The sequence below is a fragment of the Lonchura striata genome, chromosome 24, assembly GCF_046129695.1.
Source record: "Lonchura striata isolate bLonStr1 chromosome 24, bLonStr1.mat, whole genome shotgun sequence".
NCBI lineage: Eukaryota > Metazoa > Chordata > Aves > Passeriformes > Estrildidae > Lonchura > Lonchura striata.
In genome coordinates, this window is record NC_134626.1 from 8488659 (window position 1) to 8509351 (window position 20693).

General features: G+C 47.7%; 2 protein-coding genes across 4 annotated transcripts; one reads left to right on the forward strand and one right to left on the reverse strand.

Annotated features, from left to right (window-relative positions):
- The first annotated feature begins 2699 nt into the window (after positions 1-2699).
- On the forward strand, positions 2700-6325 carry LOC144247448 (claudin-16-like). The gene is made up of 5 exons (XM_077788236.1): positions 2700-2733; positions 4242-4363; positions 4732-4834; positions 5770-5934; positions 6074-6325. Exons 1-5 carry the CDS (start codon positions 2721-2723, stop codon positions 6298-6300), a joined length of 630 nt encoding a protein of 209 aa, XP_077644362.1. The 5' UTR covers positions 2700-2720; the 3' UTR covers positions 6301-6325.
- Positions 6326-9100: 2775 nt separating this feature from the next.
- YBX1 (Y-box binding protein 1) lies at positions 9101-18457 on the reverse strand. Of its 3 annotated transcripts, none has more exons than XM_021533748.3 (8): positions 18138-18457; positions 17752-17815; positions 14376-14409; positions 12243-12332; positions 11729-12031; positions 11296-11375; positions 10928-11205; positions 9101-9472 (listed from the first exon to the last, which is right to left on the reverse strand). In XM_021533748.3, the coding sequence occupies exons 1-7, from the start codon at positions 18292-18294 to the stop codon at positions 10959-10961; spliced, it is 975 nt and encodes a 324-aa protein (XP_021389423.1). In that variant the 5' UTR covers positions 18295-18457; the 3' UTR covers positions 9101-9472; positions 10928-10958. The 3 variants fall into 3 exon arrangements, with proteins under 3 accessions (XP_021389423.1, XP_021389422.1, XP_021389424.1); XM_021533747.3 differs by having other exon boundaries at positions 9101-9477; XM_021533749.3 differs by having other exon boundaries at positions 9101-9477; positions 10928-11193; positions 18138-18456.
- Between the last annotated feature and the right edge of the window lie 2236 nt (positions 18458-20693).

Sequence of the window (20693 nt, forward strand, 5' to 3'; positions counted from 1 at the left end):
CATCTGGCTATACCTTTTTTTTCTCGGAGAGTTTCTCTCCGAGGGACAGAGATACCGCGGGAATGGGCGGGGCGGGGGGGGTGTCAGGTAAAAAGACAGGGTTGGAGGCAGCTGGGCGCTCTTGCTCTTCGGCATCGGAAGAGGACGGCCAGGCTGTCGCATACTGCAAGGAGAATTCACCGGCACCGCCAGAGTTCAGCTCTGAGGGATGGACCCCCAGCTGGTCGTGTGCCCTGAGAATGCTGAACTTCGCCTCTCCCTGCAAAGCTCGGAGCCGGGCCGTCCCTGCCCCATCCCCGCTGTTTTCACTACGGCTCTGGGTTTCTCCGTGCTGTAGCTGGCACCATCCCTGAGTTTCAGCTACCGCTGTGGAACTTCTAATACATCTAGTCCACCACCCCGGGTTTTTTTTTTTCTCATTTGCTACCAGCTGTGACGATAACTGCACCAAAGGGGAAAGTGCCAGCAGCCAAAAAAGGCTTTTACTGGGTCCCTGGTTCTGTTGTTAATGTCATAGTTATTGTTTCTTTGCCTTGTTATACATTCTAGTAAAGAACTCTTATCTGCATCTTCATATCTTTGCCTGAGAGCCCCTTAAGTTCAAAATCATAATAATTCGGGAGGAGGGGGTTTACATTCTCCATTCCAAGGTAGGCTCCTGCCTTCCCTAGTAAACTCCAGTCCTTCAAACAAAGACACCAGTTTCATGAGCACTATTGAGATTTTGGGTCATACCTCTTGCTTTCAGCCAAAACACTGTGAAACAACATTCATTTTTTAAATAGGCAGAAATAAGGGAAAAGGGAAAATGACTCCCACACATAGGCATGCAGAAGGCTCTTCTCACACATCTGAGCCATGGCTGTTTGAATTTAGTGGTGGTTTTAATAATTCTTATTCAGTGTTCTGTCCCTACAGCATCTCCTGAGTCCTCTCTAGTTCTGTGAGATGATCCCATCTCAGAAAACATTTTTCTTTTTTTCCCTTCCAGCCACAGCAGGTTCTTTTTAATAAAATATTTGCTGAAGTTCAAGGTTTGGGTCTTGTCAGAACTTTTTTAACACATGGTTTTGACAAACCTCACAGAATCCAAGATCTGATTTTCACTGTCATTAACCTGGGAAAGGAGCTTAATCATTTGACTACTGTTGTGTGGAGTTGTGGGCTGGAGAGAGACACAGGACACAAAACGGAGAGTCATCAGCAAAGAGCGTTGAGCTTAATATGGCTGCCCATTATATATATATATATATATATAATGTTATAATTAACATTATAAGGTGTTGTAATCTTCCAGCTTAGCTGATGATGGGACCTCTCTCCTCCCAGCTCTCTGGCCAGTGGTATATCTGCATCTATGCTTGAACAGGGTTGGCTGAGGTCTTTGTTACCTTTTTTCTAGAATGAGCCAGGTCAGTTGAATTGGATTTGTTATGGCCAGATTTACCTTGTTTAGCTACAGACTACCTGTGCTGTGACAGACTACTCCTAGTTCTGCTCCTCTACCTGCCTCTTTTTACCCCCAAAAAAGTTTCAGATGGGGATTAACAAGGCAGATTTGTTTGATATATCATAAATTTAGTGTTTAGACAGAACAGAAAATATAAATACACCTATTTTATAGGTGTTGCCAAGACCATGGAGATATAGTTTTGTATCACTTTGGGTCACACAGTATTTCATGTGTCACAGATGTCCAAGAACCATAAATTCTTGAACTGTAAAGGCTGGAAAATGAAGGTTCACAAACCCTTCTGAACATTCTGAGCCTTGATTCATTGCTACATTCCAAAGCATTAGATTTGCCATGTGCCAGAATTCTGGGAAAATAGAATAACTCAAAGCCCCAGGAACGTCTCACATCAGACACCTGGGCATCTCTACAGGGTTGAAGGATTTGCCAAGATTGGTGTTTTGCCAAAATGCCTATTGCGAAATGCTGCAGAGGATTATCTACAGGAAAAAAAAAAAAAAAAAAACAAAACAAAAAAAAAAAAAAAAAAAACAAACAAAAACCAAACCCACCCTAAAAAACACAAGTGCACCTCAACTATGACCTACAAATGGAAATGAGAGATAAGGATGAGCAGTGGCAGAGCCATGAGGTGCAGATGCTCAGAGGATGCTGTAACACAGATCCTGTGTAATCCCCAAACAGTAGGGGATTAGAGAACAAACCTGAAGCTTTTAGGGCAGCTCCAAGTGCCAGACAGCTGGGGTGCTGCTACCCAGGTTCACGGGCACCACCTTGGGGGCTGACCAGACATGTTACCTGAGCCATCACCACTGCAGTAGTTTTCACTTGTTTTCTGCTTAATGAGAAAAAAAGAAAGGAATTAATTGCCAGCCAAAGAGGCTCATTATCACCCTGGCATTCCAGCTCCTTTCTTTGGCCCCTTCCAACCCTCTGAACTCTGGTACCACTCCTGGATCTTAGGCCGTTCCAGTGTCTTAGGCCACTCATTCTTAGGCAGTAATTGAAAGGTCTAATTAAAAAACGGGTTATTTGTCCAGGACACATAGTTCCCCCACCTGGGGAGAGTTCCCAGCAGGTTTCCAATGGTTTCCTCATGTGACATTTTTGGGGAGGCTCTGTTCCTAGCCTATGACTGCTCTAACTGCAGGGATGTCCATCATGTTTCAGAGCACAAAATCCAGCTGACCTGCCTTGGACAAACCTTAAATAGCCCAGCACAAGCTCCAGCTGGTACTGTGTATCCATGACTCCATTAGGTAAGTCAGGATCCAACTCCATCTGCACTTAAAAGCCTTCCAGATCTACATCCCTTATCCCAAATCATCAGCAACAAAGACATTCTCTCATCACCCCTCTGCAACAAGGATCAGCCTGCAGTAAAGGTAATGCTCCCCATGAACATCTTTGATTATCAACAAGTTTTAGAGCTGATTTTTCCCAGCATTAAGAATTTGTTTCTATTCCTTTTTTTTTCTTGCTTATATAGCTGAAGTGTCTGAACAGATTTTCTTCAAAGGCTCCAAAACAGCTAGGGTCTAGCAGAAACAAATAAGGCTCCGGGGAATTAGCTCAGAAGGGAGCCTGGGGAATTTTAAAAAACTTATTGTAAATTGGGGTCTAAGAGATTGCTCACTTGGAGTGAAGCTGATAGAAGTGCTCAGAGATGATGGGAGAGTAATGTCTCTACTACCAGTAACATCCCAAGAGGGGATGTGGGGGTAGATGTGGGGGCACATTGGGTATGGGGACCACAACCCTTCTTCCCACCTTTGCCCCACAGGGAGCCTATGCCATGCCAGGGTGGGCAGCCTGTGGCTGGAGGTATTAAACCTGGTGATGATGAGTTATCATCTCATGGTAATTAACTCGTGTAGTATAGAAACTTATCTGGTCTTGCTAATTAACACATTTGCATGAACCCCTGTCCAAAGGGCTATTGCAGTGGTTGCAACTTCAGACAGTAAAATATTTGTCATTTTGGGTTGCAAAACATGACAAAGTAGGATTCCTGCCCAGGGTTTGCAGACACAATGTCCCCTGCTCAAACCTTGGGCACAACTCCCCTCTCTGCAGAGTCCCTTTATCTAGGAATGGGAAAAATCCATCTAGAATGGAAAACAAGTAGTGCTATCCCTTCTCCTGTGTGGAAAGCCTTGGCAGCTCCTCAGGGCACCAACATCATGCCCCAAGCATCCTTTGTCCCCCTTGGAATGGGAGCTATGTCTTTGGGCTTGTGCTTAAGATTAGGATACCTCCATGGGACACTTGCTTGTGCTCCAACCTGGATGTTCAACACCTCATAGTTTTTCTTGGAGTGAAAAACAAAAGCAAGAAAAGGGAGAGGATGTACCCACCAAGTCATATGGCAGGGATGGAGATCTTTAGAGGTTCTCTGGAGACATGCTTAGGTCACAGGTTTTCGTAGTAGCAGTTAATTGACAGTGGTTTCCAACAGCTCTTGATTGCCAAAGGGCAAGTACTGATGGTTGGCATCTTCTATTTAGAAGAGAGGGAACCAATGTGGGAATGTATCCACCACAAAATTACTGTGTGTCTAAAAGCTCTCTCTAAATGTAAACCTGATGACCTAACCTTGGTTGAGGATATTAGAGCATTTTGGCAGCAAGTGAGCACTGTGAGACAGGACCAAGATGACTCCTAGGTATCCAGAGAATGCCTGGCCTTGGTGGCACTTTGTCCTTGTAAGACTGGGTGTCTGGAAGTAGCCAGAGCAGAGTTGGTGAACATCTCTCTGCCCTTGCAGGTCACCCCATGAGTGCAGCCCTGCAGGTGACAGCATTTGGTCTCGCTCTTCTCTCAACACTCTTCTTACTCCTGGCTACATGCACGGACTGCTGGATGGTCAATGCTGATGACAGCTTGGAGGTGAGCAGAGGAATCACCTGGAAGGTGAGCAAAGTGCACCTTTAAGGTGCACAAAGCAACCATCATCCTCAAGGTGAGCAGCTGAGAGCAAGGTGAGTGCCCTGCCATCCATGAGGTTGCACCATGTCTCCGCTGGCTTGGAAAAGGGACATGGTGGGACAAACCCACTGCTTCTTGTGTTGAAGGATTAGAAAATTATAGAGGGATGGAGCAGGAGAAAACAGAGAGCAGGTATGTGCAGGGAGTCACCAGGACATGTCCAGGTGTAGTGGTGGGAAATTGAAATCTGCCCTGCTGAGCTGGGAGATCCATGAGAAGCTGGGAAAACCCTAGTGCTTTTTCCATTAGTGCCTTTCTCCTGCTTCCAGGTAAGTCACAAATGCCGGGGCCTTTGGAGAGAGTGTGTCACCAACATGCAGGATGGGGTCAGGACCTGCGACCAATATGACTCAATTCTGGCTGACCACCCAGGTGAGCTGACCTGGCCTGGAGGCATTTATTAAATTCACAGCTCAGTCTTCTTGAAAGGGAAGAGGGAAAGTGATTGTCATTGCACCAAGCTGCCCTTTGTCAGTCAGCCACACCCATGCTCTTGTTCTCCTGCCCCAATAGCCTGGTCTTGGCAGAAACTTGGCAGCCAGACCTGCCATGGGGACATCAGGCAGAATAGAGGCTATGAAGCTGTGCCACCTCACAACAAGCATGTTCCAGCATACAGAGCCTAGGATTTACTACCCACTATGCTGCAGGCAGAGCAAAGACCATTCCCACTGGCCAAGGACTCATGCCAAAGCTCAGGGAGAGTCACATCAGGGTAGGGACATTTCTTCTGGCCTGCACAGGGCACATCAGGCCCTGTAGGGAGAACTTTTCTGTTGGGTCATGACATGGAAAAACACAGATTCAGGCAATGGAGAAGGAAAGTAGTTGGTATGGACTAAGGGGGGCTGCCACCTTGCTCTGTGGAGAAGGAAGCTTTGCAGGGTACAGTCCCATCACAGTTGGTGATATGATCCATGCCAGCTCTAGTTTTTCACTGGTATATTGATATTTGCTATTCAAAACACCTGCTACACAACTTGGAGGAAAAACCAGTGTGGACAGCAGTGTCTTCTGCTCAAGAATGGCTTGAGCAGGTGACCACATACTAGGCGCTGATGGGTATACCTTGAGTTGTTTGGTTTCTTGAGCTGGTCTAATCATGGGTCCTTATTAAGTTTCTGATAAGCTTGTTGAGCACCTTCCTTTGGCTCATGGCAGGGATGGGGATTGGTGGGTTCCAATGTGATGGCCACTGGTGAGCTGGGTGACTCAAAAAGGACATGGGCAGAAATCTGGAGTGGAGACACCTGTTCCTCTGATAATTCCTCATTCCTGTTTCTGATTGTTTTAACTTCCCTGCCCAGTGAAGATTGTGGTGACACGGACCCTGATGATCATGGCAGACCTCCTGGCTGGCCTGGCTTTGGCTACATTGGTCCTTGGGCTCGACTGCATCACGTTCCTCAAGGAAGATCCTTGTGTTAAACTGAAGATGTGCTATGGAGCTGGAGTCATACTCTGCGCTGGGAGTGCGTGGCTGGGAGAGCTTTGGAGCAGACAGACCTCATGTCCCACAGGGAGCTGGGGAGCATGCCAGGAGCTAGCGGCACCTCCTCAGTGGGGCTTGGGTGTTGTATGTTTTTTTTTAACAAGCCCCATTCCTCCTAGGCATCCTGGGGCTCGTAGGCTCCGTGTGGTATGCAGTGGATGTCTACATGGAGAGGGTCATGCTGGTGTCACACAATATATTCCTGGGAGTCCACTATGACTTTGGGTGGTCATGCTGGCTGGGAATGGCTGGCTCCATGGGATGCTTTGTGGCATCTGTCCTGCTGACCTGCTGTCTCTATGCCTGCACAGGTCAGTCCGTCTCATTCCACCCCATCCTATCTTAAGTAGCTTTTTGACCTGCAGGGATAAGGGGTGAAGGACCAGCTCAGGGGGCACAGAAGTTTCTTGCTGGGTCCAGCCTAACCAAGGGGGACCCCTCTGTGCCCAGCTTGTGCCCCTTGTCTGGGAAGGCTACACAAGGCAGAACATGGCTGAGGGGCTCCATAAACCCTGTAAGGGCATGAAGAGGGTGCAGGGATCCATCCACATCAGTGGGCCTCCAGGTCCTGGTGGAGGTGTGCTAATGTTTACTCAGAGCAGTGGCTGTGCTGGACTTGAATCCCTGTCATCAGCCAAAGCCTGAGACTGTGGGTGCAGGGATGTGCTGGTTGAAATACAGCCCCCCCAGTCAGTGACATTGGGCAGGTGATGCCTCCCCAGACGTCATCTCCAATCCTTATGCCTGGTCCTATGGGATAGAAGTTAACCCTGCTGGCTGCCCAAGTTATTTTCTCCTGCCGTGCCCCCATGGTGTGGCAGTCCCAAGTCACCCTGCAACTGCTGGCCGTGACCACAACTCCCAACTCTTTCCTGGTAGCCCCCAGCAGCTGCTGTCAGCCCCAGAGGCATCCCCACCCCTGGGGCCAAACAGCCACCCGGACAGCCACCAGCAAGATGTATGCCATGGATTCCTGTGTGTGATGGCCAGCAGCATCTCCTGCACACAGCCCTGATAAGGGATACTCCCTTGCCTATCCGACCCCATTAAAGCACAAGCACCTGTACTGAGACATTTCTGTGGCTGCTTCCAGGCCAGCTGACTGCTAAATGCAAAGGTACTGCAGCAGTCAGCCAGGGAAGGGTTTTTTTCCCTACTTCCAGCCAGGTTTCATGAAAATAAATCCCAGAAAGGTATTGCTTTAAGGAAAGATACCCCTCTGTTCCCTGGGAAAGCTGTCAGAACAGAGGGCAGATTAGCTCCTCTGACATTGCTCAGCCCATGCTTTGCGAGAATTCAGTGGGAAGTCTTCCAAATGGAGCAGCACTGACTCCATGTGGCTGGTAGCTCTCCCACACCAGGCCCACCGGAAACCTTCCCTGGGCTCAGACTCAGGGCAGCACAAGATGCGTGCTCACAAACTAGGAGTCTGGAACACTTAGTTATCCATGTTTTCATGGGGGATCATGAAGGAACACCGAAGCCATACACACCAGACACAAGGAGGTGAATCAGTCTGAAGCCTGATCGAGATGCTCTACCAGCAGAGTGCAGTTTTTACGTTCACACAAAATTTGAGTTCTGTTTTCCAAATGAATTATTTTCAGCATTTATAAACCATTATGAAAACAAGCTAGAACCTGAAACTACCACCAACACAATCCCCACCACCCTCAATTACTGAATGTTGGTAGTGGCCTCATCCCTTACTTCTCACCCCAAGCTAAGCACACAGACACCATTGCAGCACAGGGAAACCAAGCAGAAGCTCCTTAGTACTGTCACCCTGAGAAGAGGAAGGTCGAGTTCCGGGTCTGAGCAGGTGGTGCTGCAGGGGCACAGTCAGTCCCCAAAACAGATAGATGTGAAGACTTGCAGTCCCACTCCAGCAACCCAGCCAGGCTGCAAAGCACCTGCATCCAGAACCCAGAGGTGCTATAAGGGTCCTCTTGAGCCATCTGCCCCCTCACATGAAGCCAAAAAACAGCAAAGATGTTGTTTATTGCAGCTTCTCACACTTCTGCAAGAGGAATGTCCAGGGCAATTCTGTCCCTGCTTCCCAGGACCCCAGGGACCTGGAAAGGAGAAAATTCAAACACGGAGTGACAGGAAGGAGCAAAGACAAGATTGCGTCAAACAGCAGCATCTGTAGGGCAGGATGCTCATGGGTGGCACAACCAGGGAATGGGCAGGTGGGAGCATTAGCAGGTGCTTGGAGAAAGCAAAGCCTGGAGCATTAGGATTGTTGGGACACCAGGGGTGATTGGGACACTGGAGCTCACAGGAAATCTACTAAGAGTACAGAGCTCACTAGTATGTACAAAGGTCCCAAAAGCTGCCATTGGACAGCCAACCCCTCCTGCAAGTGCTCTGCAGTGGTTCCAATGGTGCTGTCAGACCATGGCACAGCTGTGAGGTCCATGCTGAGGGAGCAATCCCCACACACCAGGTTCTCACCATGGCAGTGGGGCGCAGCCAAAGCCAGTTTTGTCATAAGGCTCAGCTCCATCTCTGTGCTTCTGCACCCAGCTGGCTCTGGAGTGCACTCATGGAGCAATTGTGCTAAAGCACAGCCCCAGTGACAAGTCTGGGATTTTTTGGAATCTAGAATCTGGCACAGGCTGCCCAGAGAAGCTGTGGATGTCCCACCCCTGGAAGTGTCCAAGGCCAACCTGGACAGGGATTGGAGCAAACTGGTCAAGTGGAAGGTGTCCCTGCCCCACTGACAGGGTATGGGATGAGGTGAACTTTAACACTCCTCATTCCTTCAATCCAAACCAATGTGTGATTTTACCATTTTTGGGGGAAGGTCCCGCCCCTACCCCCCCTTTTTTTTTTAAGCACCCTCACACCACCTCAGGTCTCCAAGTGCTGCATTCCAGCAAGCACACAGCCAGGCTGTACCAGCAAACAGCTCCTGGAAATACACTGGGCTAGCACAAGAAACTCCCACCCTTCTGTGCTTGCCCATTATTCTCCAATGTGACTCAATTGCACCTTCACTGTTTTTTTTACTTCAGCTTTTCTGCTTTAACCCACCAGCCTGTATGCCCAAAGAGTAAAGCAGCCATTTTTCCCCCCAAACCTTCTATGAATAGTTAAAACCATTTTACTTAAAACCTTTAAAATACCTAAGGACACATGGCAACTCTTTAAGACCTTTATTAACTGATGCTTGCAGTTTGACTTGAAAAAATCAGGCGTATATTTCATACAAATTAAAAATGAGGTTCTTAAAAATCTCAACGTGACCAGATATGAAACAATTTACAAACTTTTTTAAAGGTATATTGAGAAAAAACAGGCATTTAAAAAACGCGTTTATCATTTCCAAAAAGAGAATTCTTTAGGTAAAAATAATAAAAACCCCATGCTGCATAGATAATGCAGATAGTTCTAGTAATCTGGTCAACAGCAAAAAGCAAGCACTTAAGGTCTTCAGTTCCAATTCATTTGTTCATTTCTTATTGCTGGAATTTCATTTTCTTCTTCATTTCTTGAAGTCTTTTCTTTGATGACTAAACTGAAAAAGAGGGGAAAAAAAAAAAAGGCTGATCAGACAGGTGTCAAAGGGTTACTGGGGTACTTTGTGTACCAAGGCTCACCTGCAACTCAAAAATTCATCCTGTCACAAGCTCACAGCCCAACCCTCACCAGCTACTTCTCTTTGTCAGCCTCACTCCACCCCCACCACCACACCAGTCACCTATGCACAGGAACAATGCCAAGGACTTCAAAGAGAGCAGTTAACTTAAACCCTAAGAGATCCCTCCACTCATAGGGAGGGCTGCTCCCACCAGGGTCTGCCAAAATTCAGCCATTGCTCAAAGCACAGAAACTAAACCCAGTATTCTCCAATGCTACCAGAGAGCAAGAGGAGCCAAGGTGTCACTGTGATATCCTTCTGAAGCCCATGTTCTAATTCACCCAAGATGTGTTGACCACAAAGATGAATACCAGGATACAAATGCTCACCAAAAGTACACAGAGATCACTGCAGCACAGCCTGGACAGTGAGTGAATTATCCATCTGCAAGTGGAACATGAAGCAGTAGAGTCCATGCAGATCAAGTCCCCAAGCTCCCACAGCTGGAGAGGCTGCAGCTGCTGCCAACATTGAGCCTTCTCCCAGCCCAAGTCCTCTAGCTCCTGTCCTTCCTATCAATGTGACCACTCAGACTGCTCCCACTACAGCCTAAATGCTTCTTCCACGTTCCTGCTCCCCAATAAGCAAGGAGCGAGGAACAAAAGGAACAGGATACACACATGAGTGACAAGAAATGCCAAACAAGTAGAGTCCTGGCAATGAAAATATTCCAAACTAGCAGAACCGTCTCTCAAGTCAGCACGAAACAAGCCCCAGCCACAGATAGGTTCCCTTGCAACTAACCCAGTCTTTGGCCCCTGCCCTGCACACAACCCTCCCAAGTCCACATCTTGGCACTGCGACACAGCTTCCACACGTTATGATGAAACAGCCATTCCTACCAGTTTTTCCAGTGCTTTGATTAGACAAAAAGCTGCTCCTGAGACACTCCTGCTAATTCTACATCACCTCTGTAGAAATCGATGCCAAAGTCACAATGCCATCCACCTCCCTGCAAGGACTCAGCTTAGGCACTGATGGAGCTAGGTAAATCTCAGCATATGCTTCTCCTGACTATTTTCAAGTCTTTACACTTGCACTGCTTTGATTTCTGCATGAGCAGAGACTGCTGTATACCTGAACTACTGCACACAGCCAAAATTTTAATTGTAACAGTATTACATCAATGACACTTAAAGCTTGTAACTAAGTCCTCCCAATTAGTCACCACTGATGGAACAAAGCCTCACAGTTCAGTGCTGCAGAGACACTTGCAGATCAGTTACAGCATGCGTGAGCAAGAAGAGTCCAAACATTGTAAGGCACAAATGAAAAGCAACAAAAGAAAAAGCCAGCAAAGAGCATCCCCAGGCCCCTGGTCACGCACCCGGATGATGGTAGAGATGTTAAGCCGGTATTTACTCAGCCCCGCCCTGCTCAGCCTCGGGAGCGGACGTGTTCTCAGCTGGTGGTTCGGCTGTCTTAGTCTCTTTGCCATCTTGTGGTTTAGGGTTCTCTGGGCGTCTGCGTCGGTAGTTGAAATTACGGCGATACCGACGTTGAGGTGGCTGCTGACTTTGGGTTTCATCCCCTTGGTTCTCTTTATCTTCTTCATTTCCATCCTCCCTAGGCTGTCTTTGACGAGGAGGACCCCTGAAAGTCAAGCTAGGCTTTAACTATGCAGCACCTGAGCATCACCATGTCCTGGTTCTGTTGCTGAACAAGGCTAAAACCAGCAGCTGATCTGTAGCATACCTGCGAAATCTTGGTCTGTAACCCCGGTACATGTTTTGCCTGACCGGTCTGCCATCTCCTGCACCCTGGTTGTCAGCACCCTGCAAGACATCAAGCCACAGACTGTCTCAGCCCCAACCAGAAATGCACTAACTCCACAGCTCGTCACACTGTGAGAAAGGAGCTGGAAGGTCACCAGTCCAGTCAAGGTGGACAGCAGTTCTAGGTAACAGGTGTGCACATGATGGAGAATTCTTCACTTAATCATACAAATTGAAACACTCTGGTTTTTAGAAGCTGTAACATGAAGACCTTCAGCTACTTAATTTCACACTACTGCCAAACCTTACCAAAATCATCAGGAGTACCTACAATGAGTGTCAAAAGGTGCATCCCATCACCCTGCTCCAAAGCAACCAAGCCCATTTAGCATCATATGTCAGGCAAATGTTACCTCCACTATCTCTCCCTGTACGGGAGGGTTGGTATATTGTGGACGACGCCCATAGGGCCTACGCATATAGTAAGGTGGGTACCGCCGCCTGCGATAGGGACGGCGTTGCTGGGCTTGACCTTCTGGTATGTTCTCTGCTCCTTCGTTCTTTTCCCCACTCTCACTGTTCTGGTAGTTCTGCTGATAGTTGCGTGGAGGACCCCTGCGACGTGGATATCGTCTGTAATGGTTACGATCTGCTGCGTATTTACTGCCCTGCACTGGAACTCCACCAGGTCCTGTGACATTGGCTGCCTCCGCGCCCTAAAGAGTGGAAACAGCATTAGGGAAACAGTCACCATCCCACCAGCTACAGCGTAACAGTCTAATACTGAGCAATTCCATATTGTGAAGAAATGAAAAACCATTCACCTCCTTGGATGTCATCAGGCGTCAACTCAGACCACAGGCACCACACCAAAGCCTGCAATCTGAGTTTTCCATGTGTGCTCTGACACCCGAGAGTTGTGTTTACCTTTTCTCCCTCAACCACATCGAACTCCACGGTCTCTCCATCTCCTACGCTGCGGAGGTACTTCCTGGGGTTATTCTTCTTTATGGCAGTCTAACGACACAACAGTGCAGGCACAGCATAAGAATACAAAGGAAGATTTTTTTTTTTAAGATTACTAAATACTTAGTTTCTTTATCTTAGGAGAAAGACCTGTACTCCTGAAAAAGCAATTGAATCATTGGGAAAATCCCAGAAGTCCTAAAATGTACCTCTATTATGCTCCAGACTATTTGAAATGTGCAACAGGTTTACCATTAACTGGAAGCACCTATCAACATGCTGTCTGCTGGCTAAAAAGGCAGTTTCAAAACAAAGAGGAAAACTCTCACACCATGCACTAGCTAAAGCATTCCTAATCAGTTTAAAATTCAACATCATTATGATAGCTATACATTCCTCTGATGCCTATACACCAAAATATCACAGCCTTTCCAATCACCCTCTTGGATTTCCAGCCCTCCATTATTTCCCACACACCACAGGATACAGCAGCTTCTGTGTTCCATACTCTGTAAACATAAAAATGGCCAGGTATCAAGAGATCTCCTCCTCCAAGGCTTCCAACACCAGAGTTTCTACTAGAGGACTAACCAATCTAAATCTACTCCAGCTGTGCACAACAAGGATTGGTCTTTTCCAGGTGTCAGCACCAGACAATCCTCTGTATTAGCAGCCACCTGTCAAACAACATTACTTAGAACAGACTCAGTTTTCAGTGCTCTGCAGTACTGGATGACATCTTGAACAGCCAAGTTAATACTCAATACACACTGTGCTCAGGCATGTCCTGTTTATCAAACATTGTAACTGAAGGGCAATAAAAGTGTAACGACTTTAATATAAATACTTGCCACACAATTTGGATTAGATTTCTTCCACCTAAATTGCAGAGAATCAACGGAAAAACATGCCCACAAGTCTCAGTAACTTTAAGGAAAGCCTTATTACAACAAGCAGCCAATCCAACAGCTTTTTGTGACACCTGAGCTATGTAATGGAGAAAAGCATACACAACTAGATTTCTCAAACAACCAGATTTCTTTCCGATTAGAGCCCTATAACTGTTTAATTGTAAAAATATTACACTAAAACAAATCATTACCAAACTGTTATTTCAGAAACATAGATAGCAGCTACATGACAAGTCCTGTAACACAACCGGTAAGTCAAGGTCACTTACAGGAGGCCCTGTTTGCGCATCAGGTCTGAAAGCCTACCCACAGGGTATGTATAACCTCTCAAAAACCAGTGCCTCTAAAAGCTGGTAATTCAGATAAAGAACAAACATGAAGCTGAGAGATAATAAAAACAAAACACTTTCCAGGCATTGTTTTCCCCTTCCTTTGTGTTAACATCAGCAGCATATCCCTAACTTGAGACAAAAGAATGACCCATGGACTCCTTAATGCCAGAGACATGCAGGCTCCATTAAGAATTCTTTGTGGGCTGCTTACTAAGGAGACCCTAAGCCAGAAAGGGTAAAAAGCAAACTGCTGATCACAGCCTCTCAATTCAGACAAAGAACTAAATCAAGGCAAATCTGCTCCATAAAGTAAGACACAGGTGTGGTGTGCAGTCTTGGTCCATTTTCCAGAGGCTTACCTATTTGCCATACATTTTATCTAAGGATATGTATCAGTTAAATTGAAAAGCCACTACTAAAGTATTTGTAGACTTTAATTGGAAGCCTAGAGCAATCAAAACTGTAATTCTGCCTAAGAAAAAAGTTTCATTGGCACTTTATCCCTAAGTTCAATTAATTTCTCTCCCTGCTGCAAGCTTTTCATTTAACTTTACTTCCAGATGCTTACTTAACCACTGTATGAATCCACAGGATCACTGGACTCCAAGCAGTTATCCGCAAGTCCATGCTAGCATCCAGTGAAATTCTCATCACTGTACACCATCAGCCCACTTGGCCAATATGCAAAACCCCAAAATGCAAGCAGGCTCTACTTGCAATGCAACCAAGAAGCAGTTGTTTGTGTTCAAGTAACAATGAAAAGGCAAGGCTTTTCCACAACTTCAGTCCTACTTAAATGGGTCAGGAACAGGCTATTTCTGAGAAAGAGTATAGTTTCACGGAAATCTTACCTGATGGACAAACACATCTTCCTTGGTGTCATTCCTGCAAGACAACAGGAAATTGAACTTCATGAATAAAATGCACAGTAAATTAAAAATTCAGCTGTTTGGTACAGAGGGAAAATGCAGATATATCATAATAGGCTTTGAGCATTACTCTTCAACCTGCCCTCAACTACTTCCTATTAGCTTACTGTGTGTAGGAAAGATCAGCTTACACAAAGTGCAAAGCACATGCTGAACGTTCAGTAAGGCACATTTCTCCTCCTCACTGCTGCACACCCCTCTATCCTTCACATCCCATCACCAGAGATGTTTGAACACCTGACAGTGAGCACTAACTTCTTCCCAGCATTGCTCTGTGGTAGACTGGCTACTGCAGCTTTTGGAAGCAGCCCTGCCCTTGCCACTGCAGCCTCACTTGCATCCCCTCAGCCTCAATGTTTCACTCACCTGAGGCACAGCAACACCAGCTACCCGGGTAGGCAGCACAGTTGGTAAAGCCTTGGTCTCCCCTCTCACTAAACAGAAAACAGCTCAGGTCTGTAAATATAAGGACCCAAGAGCACCCACCCTTGAGCATGACCCTGGCAGAGTTTCTGCATCTGCCATGAGCCCGAACAACCACAGCTCAGTACCAGCTTCAGTCAGAAATTTCTATCCTGTTCTGAAAAGGCACAAGAGAGACAACCTTGCGCTGGTTAGGGTTGCACAAGCCATCTCCCCCACTCCAGAAGCATGGACATCCCAGATCCCACCACATCAACCCACCCTCACTGCGGTGTTAAGTTTCATTACTGCATGGAACAGTCTGAATCAACAGCCAAGTGGCTTTTATTTCCTAGGTAAAGACATAAGTAAGCTTGTGTGAAAACTTGCTCCAAACTGAAGTGCTCATAGCTAGGGACAATAGAATACTTGGGCTGGTTTTTAGTAAGATAAAGCCAGGTGCTCCTTGCCCCCAGCTTTAAAAAGTGAGAATTGACAATTTAACTTCTTCCATAAACTCCATACAAGCTACAGCTATTCCATCAGACATCACCAGTAAAAATAAGTCCCCTTGTTTCCTCTTGAAATTGATGCCTACAGACCTCAAAGGTTACTGGGAAAAGGCAGCCGAGCAGAGCCATTCTGATATCATCTCCAAAGCCCCAAGAATGCAGCACTCAGAAGCCCTTGCAAAGCCAAAGCTGAAAGACTCTTCTTCAAAACACAATGTCCAAAATGCTGAAAACCTTCGCAAGAGAATAGTAGCATGTTTCTAGTAAAAATGCTGAGCACCTTCCTTCATCATCAGCTAAAAAAACAGTGGTAGGAAGTGCTCATCCACAAATGTGGATACCTTGTACTTTTGCCCAGGTTGAATTTTGGACAACCAGACTGGATACTTATTTTTAAAATCCATTTGCAAAGCAGTTTCCATTCAAGAGGACATCAGAGTTTTGGCTCGACAACTGACGAGATCACACAGGGCTCACTGAATCAAGCCATTTTACAGCCCCACGCCATTGGCCACATCACTCCCAATGCTGTTTTCCAGCAAGCACATCTGGAAGCAGCAAGCATGCTGCCGTGTGGATGATGGAACAACAGGACCATCACTTTTTCAAAGAAAATTTGGAAGGGTACAAGAGGAACACCCATTCTAAAGGCCAAACAATTTAACTGATCTTTGCACTATGCCACTCTTCCACTCACATCTTTTATCCACTAAAATATATTAGAGAAAGGGAAATAGATAAGCAGACAAAGAAGATGCCAAGTCCAGCAGGGCACCAAATACCATGCCAGACAGTGCAACTCCAGTTATGGTACAGACCAAGCCAGCGGATTTGGCACATCAACTTGTTATTTTGGCAAACATGAGAAACAACCATCAAAGACCCAGAATTCAAACTCCTTCCTATTTTGTAACAGAATCACACTTCTAACATTAAAAAGACTCAGAAAATACCTGAAGTGAGCATGCACATACCTCAAAGCTCATTTCAGTTCCATAGTCTCATTTTATTTGAAAGCAGACCTGGCTAAAGCAAAGCCATGCAAGGGCAGGAGCTCCTGCACAGCTTCCCTGCAGCCAGGTAAAGATTTCAGAGCTGAGGAAATGTCCTCCCCTTCAGTTACCAGCCTCTAATCTCTTGATAATATGAGATCATGCTGGGTTTCTCATTACAAATGGCAACCTCAGGGATTAAACAGCTGCCAAATTAATGACTGGGGAAGCTACTTGGATGTCTCAACTAGCTGCTGCTGCTGCTTCCTTGCTTGACTGACACCACAGAACATTTTCACTGCTGAGGGAACAGGAAAAGCCTTCCCTCGAGGTGGGGTTTGTGGCTGGGACTTGGGAGGCATTTCCAAGGCCAGAGACAACAGCTCTCAGCACTGGTGACTCCACAACACTGGGAACTGAAGCATGGCATGATGAACAATGCAAACTGGACAGAATGGGAGGCAGGTTTGTAAAGCTGCAGACACAGAACTAATTCAGGAGTTTAACAATTTAGACTAGTTCATAAAGTAACAGGCAGTTCCAAAAGGCAGTGTTTAAACCAAACATAAACAAAAGTTCCAATAATAACACTATACTTGCTGGCCTAAAGGGGATTTCCCAGTACACAGCCTCATTCTGAGACTGGGGAGTTTAAGTACCACAAAATAAGGGAAACAGCTCTAGCAACAGTCCAGGGAGCCCCCCTCCAGCCAATGGAGCCAAGAATTGCCCATTTTCTAAAAACTTGTTTGCAGAGCACTTCCTCTCCTTGACAGACCTACTTCAGGTACCTACATACTTCTCAAAGCGTTCAAATTAGTCTTTCACATCAACTACTGTCACAAAAAGAATCTTCTAGGCACTTGTTTCATGAGACCAGTCTGTGCACTTGAGTGTGGCACTAGAATGTGTGAACTATGCTCCTTTTGCTCATTTTGCCATATGCTGACAGTGTCCTCATTAGAGTGTGTTTAAACTACCAAGTGCTAAAAGCAATTTTTACTTGCATTGACTGAACTTTACGCAGGAGTTTAAATGTGTGCTGACAGCCAGTGCACTTTTATATCTTTAAGGGGGGAAAAAAACCCCAAAACACCATAAAGGGATAGACCATAATGTAAGACACATCGCCATGGAAACAGACTCGCTTCGAGAGCGCAGCTCTTGCCCAGGGTTAAAGGACTCAAAAGCCAACCCCAAGGAAGCCCCAAGCAGGACAGAAACCCCGGGGTGGAGAAAGGGCGAATCGTACCAGCTCCTTCTACCAAGAAGGGCGAGAGGCGGCAAAGGCACCACCACTCCCCGCCCCCGCCTGTCACCCGCGGGACACAAGTGCCGCGCCCCCCTCCCCGGGGCTCCCCGTGACAAGGCCCGCCGCGTCTGGGCACTCACCTGTTGATGAAGCCGTAACCGTTCCTCACGTTGAACCATTTCACTGTTCCCAAAACCTTCGTTGCTGCGGGAAGGGGCAGAGTGAAGAGGGGAAGGAGGGGAGGGAGCGGCACGTCAGGGGCACGTGGCAGGGCGCGCGCACAAAGGCCCCGCGTGGCGGACATCTTGCGCTGCCCCGCCCCCACCCGGCACGCGGGGCCGGCGGCGCGCGGGGCGGGGAGGGAGAGGGGGGCGACTAACGGCCGCCGCGCGAGCGAGGACACGAGCCGGGGGCGCGCACAGCCCCTCCGGGCGGAAGGGAGCGCGCGCCAACCTCAGCCATGGAGGGAGAGAGGCAGTGGGATCGGAGCTTCCCACCCCACCCCGGGACCCCAAGCTGCCCTCACCGATGACCTTCTTGTCCCCGCCAGCGGGAGGTGCCGCCGAGGCCAGGCCGCTGCCCCCGTTCCCGGTCCCACCGTTTGGCTTGGAGTCGGCGGGGGCGGCGGGGGCCGCCGGGGGGACGGGGGCGGCGGGCGGCTGGGTCTCGGCCTCGCTGCTCATGGCGGCGGCTGTTCGGTGCGGACGGTGGTGGTGACTGCTGTTTGCGCCGCCTCCCGCGGTGTGATGGTGACTGAGGCCGGCCGTGGGGGCGGGGGGGGGGCTGCTCCCTGCTCCGGGCTCGCTGAGCTCCGCTCTCCGCTCCCGATACCGATCGAACTGGCCACAATGGCGGCGCGCACCGGTTAGTCACCCCGCGCGCCCCGCCCGCACGCGCCGCGATTCGCCATCCGGCCCGCCCGTTAAACGGAGAGCGACCCCATTGGCCTTTCCCCAACCCGCCACCGCCCCCCACCGAAAACCTATTGGCGACGACACCTGCCTTTCCCCAAGAGCGCGCGCCATTGGTTGCTTCGCCCGTGGGTGCCAAGCCAGCTTTTCTCACCGGGCGACCCGGAGTCCCCGCCCCCGCCCCTGATTGGCCCTTCCGGCCGCCGCTCCCGCCCCCACCGGGCACGATCGGGGAAGTGCGCGCGACCATGCGCCGGTGGCTTCTGTCCGGCGCTGTCCCCGACCCCGCTTCCGCTCGCTGGAAGACCCAGGGCAGAGCGATCTTGCGGGCGGCTCCCGGCCTAGCGCGCCGGGGGCGCCCTCTCCCGTTAATGATTGCCAGAAGGGCCCGGGAGCGTTAAATACCAGTGGGAAACGACGGATTTGGAGCTGTCAGAGCTCCCCAGTCCATGTCCGGATGTGCAGTAACAGCACTGACCTGACCCGCGGGGAATCAGCTTTTCCCTAGACATCGCATCCTTCCCTCCCTGGAAGGGCGGGAGCAGCTTCTCACCCTGAGCCCTTCTACCCACTCAGGCTGTCGGAAAAGCATTAGTGCTGGGTCCTTTACCCTGCTAGAGTCTTTCTCCAGCCACCATCTCTCAGCACCTCCTTACCTCTATGGATTCACCTTACAGCGGCCTGGAGGTACCCGACATCTCTTGCAGGGTTCCCCAAAGGGAAGGTCCCGAGGAAACCCCTGTCCTTGTCCAACAAGTTAATTTTCCTTAGTTGAAGAATGTGGTTGGTGGCCACATTTCTTGCTTTGGTCATGTCATTCGTCTGACATGGGAGGAGAGAAAGGTCATCAGCAACCACTCAGAAGGTCTCTGGGAGATGACCCACCACTCCACCATTTTTGCAAGCAACACGTATCCCCTTGGGATCAGCCCTTTCAGCACTGCACACAAATCACCATCCAGTTCACTATCCCAGTTCCCTACATTCCACCCTGGCCAGGTGAAGGACTCGAATGAGGCCAAGCTCAACCCACCACATCAACCCACTAGGAACATTGGTCTCATCCTGCTCCCTTGGGAACTCTTCCACCTGATCTTCAACTCAGTTAATGAAGGGAAGGGCTTGAAAACAATAACACAGTCCCACAGGATCAGCACCAGGATGATGACCTGGATAAAAAAGCTAGAATGATGTCAAAATTGGATGCTGCTTAGTGACTGCCATAGTTTTGTATGAGAAAAAAAAAAAAACTATTTAAAAAGGATTAAATGAACTAAAAATTTTAAATTTCATTTCTTTACATAATCAGTTTAAAAAAAGTTATAAAATAAAGAAAAAATATTCTAAAGATTTTAATTCTTACTATCTTTTTCTTTTAATTAGTGTTAATAAAATTTTCTTTATACCTTTTAAAATTTTAAGCCTACTTTACCATTCTCCTAATCCTATCTTCCTATCTCACAAGAAGAAATAAATACATAAGTGATTAGCCAACACTAAAACTCATCACACTCTTCAACACATTAATTAAAAAATCTCAAAATTAAAGAAATCTTAAATTAACAAACCAAAACCACTTCAGTGAGTCACCTGAAAAATAATCTTACTATAGAATGCAAATTAGGGAATACACCAGGCAGCCACCCATGAGGAAGAAAACTCCAGGGAGGAAATGTGTGGGAATGTCAGAGCCATGCACCTACAGCCAAAACTGTGGACCCCAATGATGTCTTTGTGGAGTAACACTGTGAAATCCAAAGGCAACTCAGACCCTCAAGGAAATGCACAGGCCACCAGAAATACCATCTCCAGCTGCAGCATCCACAGTTGAAGGAAGCTGACAGGAGTTCCATCATCTCCTCTACAGGACATTCCAGGATTTGCTACATACAACACAAGGGTGACACCATCATGGAGGAATTAAAACAAAAAATGTGGTTTTTGAGAAGACTTTCAGCCAGCAGGTAACATTCCACGTTTAAGGGAAATATAATGGGATGTAATTAGCCATTGTAATAACAAAGAGGTAGTAATGGATTTGCCACTCTTAATTAATCTGGGGAAGCTCTGTGACCCCTTTATGCAGGAAGTGAGGCCAGGTGGTGGCAGTGGTATAAATACATCAGGCTGAAAAAGTGCTGCTAATCCTGGACCAGAAATAAACTTGTTTC

What these genes read in the sequence shown, in the direction of transcription:
- LOC144247448 (XM_077788236.1), top strand. An exon ending in ATGCTGATGACAGCTTGGAG is followed by an intron (nt 4,364 to 4,731) that starts GTGAGCAGAGGA and finishes TCCTGCTTCCAG; the next exon opens with GTAAGTCACAAATGCCGGGG. An exon ending in AATTCTGGCTGACCACCCAG is followed by an intron (nt 4,835 to 5,769) that starts GTGAGCTGACCT and finishes TTCCCTGCCCAG; the next exon opens with TGAAGATTGTGGTGACACGG.
- YBX1 (XM_021533748.3), bottom strand. Translation starts at nt 18,294, where the DNA reads ATGAGCAGCGAGGCCGAGACCCAGCCGCCCGCCGCCCCCGTCCCCCCG. An exon ending in CGGGGACAAGAAGGTCATCG is followed by an intron (nt 17,816 to 18,137) that starts GTGAGGGCAGCT and finishes CCCTTCCCGCAG; the next exon opens with CAACGAAGGTTTTGGGAACA. An exon ending in TACAGACCAAGATTTCGCAG is followed by an intron (nt 11,206 to 11,295) that starts GTATGCTACAGA and finishes GTTAAAGCCTAG; the next exon opens with CTTGACTTTCAGGGGTCCTC.